Source organism: Sinocyclocheilus anshuiensis, unplaced genomic scaffold (assembly GCF_001515605.1).
Source record: "Sinocyclocheilus anshuiensis isolate Anshui unplaced genomic scaffold, SAMN03320099.WGS_v1.1 scaffold544, whole genome shotgun sequence".
Lineage (NCBI taxonomy): Eukaryota > Metazoa > Chordata > Actinopteri > Cypriniformes > Cyprinidae > Sinocyclocheilus > Sinocyclocheilus anshuiensis.
The window spans coordinates 1,052,065-1,060,136 of NW_015555763.1; the positions used below are offsets into that span (position 1 = coordinate 1,052,065).

The 8,072-nt window shown below is 34.7% G+C and overlaps 2 protein-coding genes across 2 annotated transcripts in view; both read right to left on the reverse strand.

Moving 5' to 3' along the window:
* LOC107674082 (bromo adjacent homology domain-containing 1 protein-like) overlaps positions 1-2,060 on the reverse strand; it is a 33,670-nt gene extending 31,610 nt beyond the window's left edge. Inside the window, exon 1 of the mRNA XM_016467956.1 lies at positions 1,895-2,060. The gene's annotated coding sequence lies outside the window, so the exon portion shown is untranslated. The remainder of the gene's footprint in view (positions 1-1,894) is intronic.
* Positions 2,061-3,886: 1,826 nt separating this feature from the next.
* The window catches only part of LOC107674040 (isovaleryl-CoA dehydrogenase, mitochondrial-like), an 18,134-nt gene continuing 13,948 nt past the window's right edge, over positions 3,887-8,072 (reverse strand). The window contains exons 6-11 of the mRNA XM_016467899.1: positions 7,040-7,170; positions 6,763-6,859; positions 6,581-6,674; positions 6,410-6,491; positions 5,268-5,340; positions 3,887-4,839 (exon numbers count right to left, since the gene is read on the reverse strand). Of these exons, the coding sequence (XP_016323385.1) occupies positions 4,706-4,839; positions 5,268-5,340; positions 6,410-6,491; positions 6,581-6,674; positions 6,763-6,859; positions 7,040-7,170 (611 nt within the window). The 3' untranslated portion in view covers positions 3,887-4,705. The remainder of the gene's footprint in view (positions 4,840-5,267; positions 5,341-6,409; positions 6,492-6,580; positions 6,675-6,762; positions 6,860-7,039; positions 7,171-8,072) is intronic.

Here is an 8,072-nt window from a genome sequence, read left to right on the forward strand (position 1 = left end):
TTTTTTTTTGTTAAAACATTCTGGTATTTTCTTTAAAAAATGTCAAAACACTTTTGTTGGGTGACATTCAATAAAAATAGCCTCAGTTAACAAACCTAAAGCTTTTTAAGATCCAATAAAATGCAGCATGGGTCACAGGACGAGATGTCACCATTTTGGTGTTCGCATCAAATTCAATTTACAAAAGTCATTTTGAATGCATAAAAAACATGTTGATTGCAAGTAAAGTGTCTACAGGTGTATCGCAATAAATTAGAATGTCGTGGAAAAGTTCATTTATTTCAGTAATTAAACTCAAATTGTGAAACTCGTGTATTTCAAATGACTTTTGTAAAAATAACATGTCAAAATATGGGGGAAATAATGTTCTAAAGTGTAAAATTGTCATTCAGCTTAATGGTCCGGACTTTGATTTTACCATTACATCTTTAAATAAACATAAAATAACAAGTTAAAAATACTTTTATTTTCTTTGGCATTTTCTAATAAATGTTGGCTGTGTTATATTAAAAGGATTATGTCTTATTGCTTTTTTTAAAGTATTGAAATAACCAGGGGACTTTTGTCCTGAAAATGCAGTTTATCAGAGATCATTCAGTGTAACAGGAACAAGAAGCCATTCTAAAATCATATAAAAAAACTGATAGTCATTCAGCAGTCTGTGACATAATCAGATGGCACCTGGAAGACTGTGTGGTGCTGCAAGAAAAGTGACTTTATTGCTCTTAAATATTTGATAATTTCACCTGTCCATGGTGTGGCAATCCTAAATGACAAAAACACGTCATTCAGTGAAATGGCAAAAAACAATATACTTATTCTGACCAGTACTTAGTGAAATAGATAAAAGAATGTGATCATACTAAATATTTTTATATTTTAAAATGACTTTCACTTCCTTACAAAAACTTCTTGCTGACAAATGGGTAAAACCTAGTGGTTTGAAGGCAAAGTATAAAGATTTAAAAAGGTATAAAGATGTTTAAAAGGTATTTGAGGGCTGCACTGCATCCTTAAATATAATATTTTAATTTGTCATTAAATGATTCTTGTTTAAAATATGCCTAACAAAATGTATGGTATAATTATTGTTACACTGAATGACATTTTAGTGGGTGTCTTCTGTAAATTATGGTTAAAAATGTCTTATAGTCATTATTTTTTGCTCAGAAAAAAAAATAAATAAAATGAAGCGGTATACATGGGGGAAAAAAACATTTAAAGCTGTATTACACTTTTTAGTTTTTATGCTTGAACCCCCCTTTTCGTCTTTAATCCAGTATACAAAAAGCAAAGGAAAAATATCAATCAGCATCATCATTTTCCAAAATTCACTTGTTTGAAACCTGGCCCTTTTGTAACTATTCGAACAAAACTAAACTTTTGCAAGAGAACAATCAAGAGTAAAGACTGCAACCCGAAAATGCGTTACTAACAAACAAAAGCTTCCGACAAGGTGAAGAGAAGCAAACATGTCAGTTCCAGTGTTTTTGCAAGAGAACAATCAAGAGTAAAGACTGCAACCCGAAAATGCGTTACTAACAAACAAAAGCTTAGACAAACAACTCATCGCCTGCACTGCGAGCAACGCGACGCGACAAACTCGAGCGCTCTCTTTATAATCTACAGCGAGCGCAAAAACCTTCGGACAAATTCGTTGATTATAATTGGTGCGCTCCAGTTTTGACGCGTCGCGTAGGAATGTGATGTATAGACAACAACCCTGTCATTATGAATAACGAAACTAAACGATGAATTGGACTTCTTGTCTAAAAGCCCTCTTAATTACTTCAGTGTGACGGGCTTAAATGAAACTTAATGTTGGAGGACAGCACGCTAAAAATATCGACTTTAGCCTAAAACTTCATTCTTTTAAACGCACAGATTCTCTTACCTTCAGTGGTGTCGTGGATTCAAATGACAGTTTATTGGTAACACACTGCTGGTCCGGTGTCGTTTCTCTGTTGGATACAGGGGAAGAGCAGCTCATTGTACTGTCATCCTGAGGAGAACACCTGGAATAGAGCAGACTCATGCAGAACTGACACAAACACTTTTGCCATGAAGTTTACGTAACACCACTATCCGCTGTCAATGGTAGTGTCACAAAACCTTAAACGCTGCCTACATAGACTGCATGTTTAGGTATCATAGTCAACTGAACTGACGCACAACGCGTCTTTGATTCTGTAAAACATGCTGCACGTACCTGTAATGCTCAAAAATGCGGGTTAGGAACACGTCTATGATGTCCGTTATGCTGTCTATATAGGCGGCTCACTAGGTTTTGTAACACGGCCAGTGTGCTGACGTAAGGCATGGCTGGAACAACATGGAGTTTCTTAAAGGGCTATGGGCACATGTGGAACATGAAAACCCATTATTAAAACAGTGGCCCCAAAAAAAACATTTAGACACTTGATCTTATGAATCTTGCTTGTATATCTAACATGTGAAATCAGCAAGTGAATGGTGCTAGAGCTTTTCTAAGCACAGACTTTAGTTTATTTATGAAGTCAGTTCCCCTCAACATCACACAGGTGTAGCTCATCACATTGACTGACTGCAGTTTATGGACATACATCTGACAAGCAGAAAGTATCAGAATACACTGTCATAAACCACATTGTCTTTTCTCTAACAGTGTTTTCATGCTTGTGCCTAGTTCTTATTGAGTTAATAAAATAATATTTTGTGAATTCAGCAATCCCTTCAAACAATTCCAATATTGATATCATTTTGAAACTGCACTTGGATACAGAAATAAACTCACTTGTTTATTTGTTGTCACAAAAGATCTATGCATATTCAATGAACTGTCTACAAAGGTTTATTTGTTACAAGGTCTTTTAACTCACAACTAATCAATTATAGTTTTATCTGTCACAATTAATTATATGATTATTACGAATGAATAGACCTATCCTAAAACTGGGAATAGATAATATGGAATTATAAATATATTTTGATTTTATACATTTGATTTTGATTTTCAATTTTAAGAATTAAAGAAATGTACTGATAATAGAAATAGTGAACAGCTCTCATCTTATTCCAGAAAACAATAGGCTTTAGTGTTGTTATTGTTAACTAAAACTGTTAAAAATTAAATTAAGCTGAAATAAACTAAAATATAAATATTAGATGAAAAACTTAAAATATAAATGAAAACTGGAACTGTTGCTTTGTGCAACTAATTGAAATAAAGAGCTACTGAAATTACCAACACTAAAATTGAAATAAAAATGAATTAAAAGATAAATATTTTTTAAAAATATTAATATGAAAATAAAAGCTAAAATATTAATACTGTAATACACGCATAATACTAAAATAGCACTGCTAATTTAAGACATTTCTGAAAATAAATAAAATCTGAAAGCACAACCGACACAACAGAATTCAATACAAATAGATGAAAGGAAGATAACATTTATTTCAATCATGACAACTCTCGGAACATTTTAGCATGGTGATGGATATGACAATGTTAATGCATTTGGTCTTGGCGGAACAGATCTGCTACGCTGCTGCTGAATTGCTGCTGCTGTTGGTTATTGCTGTAGTTGTAGATTATTGCTGCTGCTGCAAGCAAGTACAGGAACTTGCTACTGCCAATGCATATGGCGATACGGTGCCATGAGTATTTAAGACATACTGCTGCTGCACAAATAGCATATAAAATAACCCCGTAGCAGATCTATACAGGTGAAGCTGGGGAAGGTGGAGGGTTTCAAAGAACTCTGAAAGCGTGCTGCAGGAATCTCAAGTGAATGCTAGCCAGCCATATAAATGCAAGGCAGTAAGCTCATTGGCTGCATATGCAGCATGAACCAATCAGCTTGTGCCAAGTCGTTTAACTCTCAGTTCAGTCGTTTAAATATCATCAGTTACGTTAACACCCCATCAGAATGCGCCATCTAGAGTTTCATGACTGAACTATATATTCTAAACAATCATTTTCTTCAATGAAGTGATCATTCAGTAAGGCAGGTTTCTAAAAAAAAAATACAAAAGGTATGATGGGTCAATACAACAGCTTACTTCAAAAAACTGCTACTTTATTTTTAATCTTAAGATTACACAATCTTAAAATACAAAGAAATGAAAGAGGAAAAGAATGTCTGAATTACACACAATTCAATAAATATCCTCTATAAAGAAACCCTTGAAAAAGAGCCCCAAATAATGATGTTAGGGAGGCAGAGGTGATATGCAGAATAGCTTACACGGAGTGACCATTTTCTGAGAAAAAAAACAACGACAAGACAACTGCAAGTGCTGTACAAGTATGCTACAGAAACACCCATGTCACATGACAAAGGCACCTGGCTGGGACAAATTAATTGTTCTGGCTGTTTCCATCATCATAAGCATTTTTTCTTCAGCAAATTTGAACTTAACTGTTCAACTACATAAGAAAAATTCATAATCTGTCCTTTTAAAATGACTTAAGGTTTGTGCATCTATTACTATTGCATTAATTCTTGTATGCGAGACCACTTCACCATGTATGTATTATTACAGAACATCATTTAAACAGCTTTTGACATCCAAAGAAAACACCATGACATATAGTTTTGTTCTTGAAACTGATTAGCAATAACACTTCACATTAATAAAGCTGTTAAAATTAGGATGCCAGGTGAAATGAAATATCTGGCCACAGCGACACAGTCGTATTCTCGTTCGATAAGTGCTGTTCTTATTTGAACATGTCATTGAAGGCTCTGCCAATGATCATCCTTCTGACCTCACTGGTTCCAGCTCCTATCTCATAAAGTTTAGCATCTCTTAAGAAGCGGCCCATTGGGTAGTCATTAATGTAACCGTTTCCACCTGTGAACAGATGCAAATGTGAGTCAACTAGAGCTTGAGTCATAAGACCTGGGCTTATTGAATTAGCAGGACTTAATTTGACACAATCGTGAATGGTTCCATTTTTAAGCTCATCTCAGAGTTGCTGTCATAGCAACAGGACCAGTCTAACATTAGCTGTTCAAACTGTTGGATCAATATATAAGCATTACAATCAATCAACACATGAAACTCAATTATCTCAGGCAAATCAAATTTGCATGTATGTTCAAAACACAAAGCATCTATGGCAACAGGTACAAGTTTGACTTGTTTGCCGTTTATACACTCAGTAACTCCATGCTGTGGTAAGAATGAATAAAGACAGAAGGTTTGGCCCTGATCTCTGCCTAAGGTACATCGGGAGCTATTTCTTGTAGCTTTTGCTGTGCTAACAATTAGGCACTCACCCAGGCATTGAATTCCATCCAAGGCAACTTGAGTCGCGTTCTCAGCACAATAAAGGATTACCCCAGCACAGTCCTACAATAACATCACAAATCAGTACTGCTACTACACACTCTGCAAGCACTGTATGCATCATTTCCAAGCCGATATGTAACATTATAAAACAAAGCAGTCAAATAACATAAACTGGGTATAGAGCTCTTACCTTAGCACTGAAATGGCCTTTTGTCACAAAAATTATTTTGATTACTTTTATTGCCAAGGGAACAAATAACTTTACATAAATAAAATTAAATTATGTGTATAAACTACCATTCAAAAGAGTTTTTTTTTTATGTTTTTGAAAGAAGTCTCTTATTTATTTGATAAAAAACACAGTAATATTGTGAAATAGTATTGCAATTAAAAAAAACTACTTTTCTATTTTAATATATATTAAAATGTAATTTATTCCTGTGTTTGCAAAGCTGAATTTTCAGCAGCCATTACTCCAGTCTTCAGTGTCACATGATCCTTCAGAAATCTTTCTAATATGCTGATGTAATGCTCAAGCAATATTTCTTTTTAAGATCACAGATTAAAAGGGTTGTATTAGTTTCCATAAAAATATTAAGCAACATTTTTTCAGGATTCTTGTATGAATAGAAAGTTCCAAAGAACAGCATTTATTTGAATTGGAAACATTTTGTAAGAATGGAAAAGTCTTTACTGTCACTTTTCATCGATTCTTGACAAATAAAAGTATTAATTTCTTTCAAAAGACCCCACACTTATAGTAATATAGTAATATGGTTCTAATTATATGTTTAATTAATAAATTCTATAATGTTTATTACTGTTAAAGAAAGTTATTATAAAACGATACCTATGGTTTATGGTGAAAAAAGTTTCCATTTAAAACCAGTTTGAATTTATTCAGCATTTTCATTTGTTGGACATGTAACAGGTTGTTGAGCGCACATATAGTGCGACACTTCTAAAGCCTGGGAAACACCTCATATTAAAAGTATTATTAAAAAATAGATGAACCCGGAAATACCATGGCCGAGTGTTTGTTGGCAAACAGTAATTTCATTTATTAATAGACAAACATTAAACATGTTGAACAAACAAATCCTCAAATATTTCAGAGTGAAAAGCATACCTGGAAGTGTCCGATTTTCTGTCCAAAGGCTTCACGAACATGTAGGTAAGGAATTGCATGGTCAAGCACAGCTTGCATGATGCTGAGGGAATGCAGAAAATGGTCAAAAATAACTATTAGACAATTTACATTTCTAAGCATGCTACTGAAAATAAACAGAGCAACAATTACCCAACAGGTCCAGAAGCCAGGACGAGTCTCTCTAGGTCCAGCCCACTCATCATAACATATACTCCTTTATTTAACGGGCCCAATATGTTTTCCTCTGAAACCACAACAGAACATTTTAAAATGTTGTTTGGACCTCCAGCATATTCAGACATAAAAAAATATGTATAATAGACTTCACACACCAGGGATTTTGCAGTCTTCAAAGATGAGTTCACAGGTGTTAGATCCTCTCATTCCCAGTTTATCCAGCTTCTGCGCCGTGCTAAATCCTGGCATGCCCTTCAAGAACACAAGCACAATGATTATGACATGCTTATCAATTGAAGCTGCTGCCTTCCTGATCAACAGATTAAAAATGAAACATTCAATCAGAATCTCAACGCTAGGTGTAATATGATTTCAGACTGAACTTTAAACGGTAATCAATCATTCAGTAGGACGTGGTTCAGCTTTTCTAACCTTCTCTACGATAAAAGCAGTGATGCCACGGGCTGCTGCCTCTGGGTCTGTTTTAGCATACACAATCAGAACATCTGCGTCTGGTCCGTTCGTAATCCAGAACTTATTACCGTTCAACACGTAATGATCCCCTTGTAGATGACAGATAAAAGGGAAAAGAATAAGACAGCCAAACATGTGTTGTCTGGGCTTGTCTGGTTAGCAATACTCATTTAGCCCTTGATGGTACAGTAGATGCCTCAACTACACCATTCTAAGAGCAAGATGCATCTTTTATTTAGACAACCATTCAAAAGTATTTATGTATTCTAATTAAAGTTTTTTCAGACAATATAAATCACTAATATGTCATTACATTATAGTAAATGATTTGCTAGTGATAAATTTATTTGAAAAGCTCATATCCGATATATCGGCCCATATTCTTTGTGTAGGCTATATCACAGTACAGTATATTAAAAAGTTTGACTGGTATACTGTATATAGAATACAGTATATACATAAACACATTTTTTGCAATGATAACTCAAATGTGGTGATCAAACACGTGTGAGTCACTATGTGACAAATAGGCCTATGTAATGGAAGCAGGTTATTTAACAATTTAACAATAAACTTTATTATTCAAAATGAGTCTGACATCAGTGCACTTAACAGTAAACTACACTTATTATAAATAACTTAAAAAACACAAATAGAACAAAATATATATAACTTGAATTAAGAAAATAAACAAGGTAACTGTGTAGGGCAAGCAAGCTATCCTGCCAACAATGGCATTTTCTTCTCCATATAAAGCGCAACTCTGCTTTATTTACAGCGGTAAACAAGGAAACGCTATATTTTTTACTTCCAGGTTTCTTCCCACCGGAGCCTCGCTTTCGATCTCAATATGGCGGCTGCGTGAAATCGGCGTATAGTGCGGTCGGTTCATAAGCAGTGTCGCCAAGTCCGCGGTTTTCCAGCGGAATTGGGCTACTTAACACTGTTGCCGCGGGTTGTTGTTCATGTCCGCGGGTTGAAGCGACCCCAA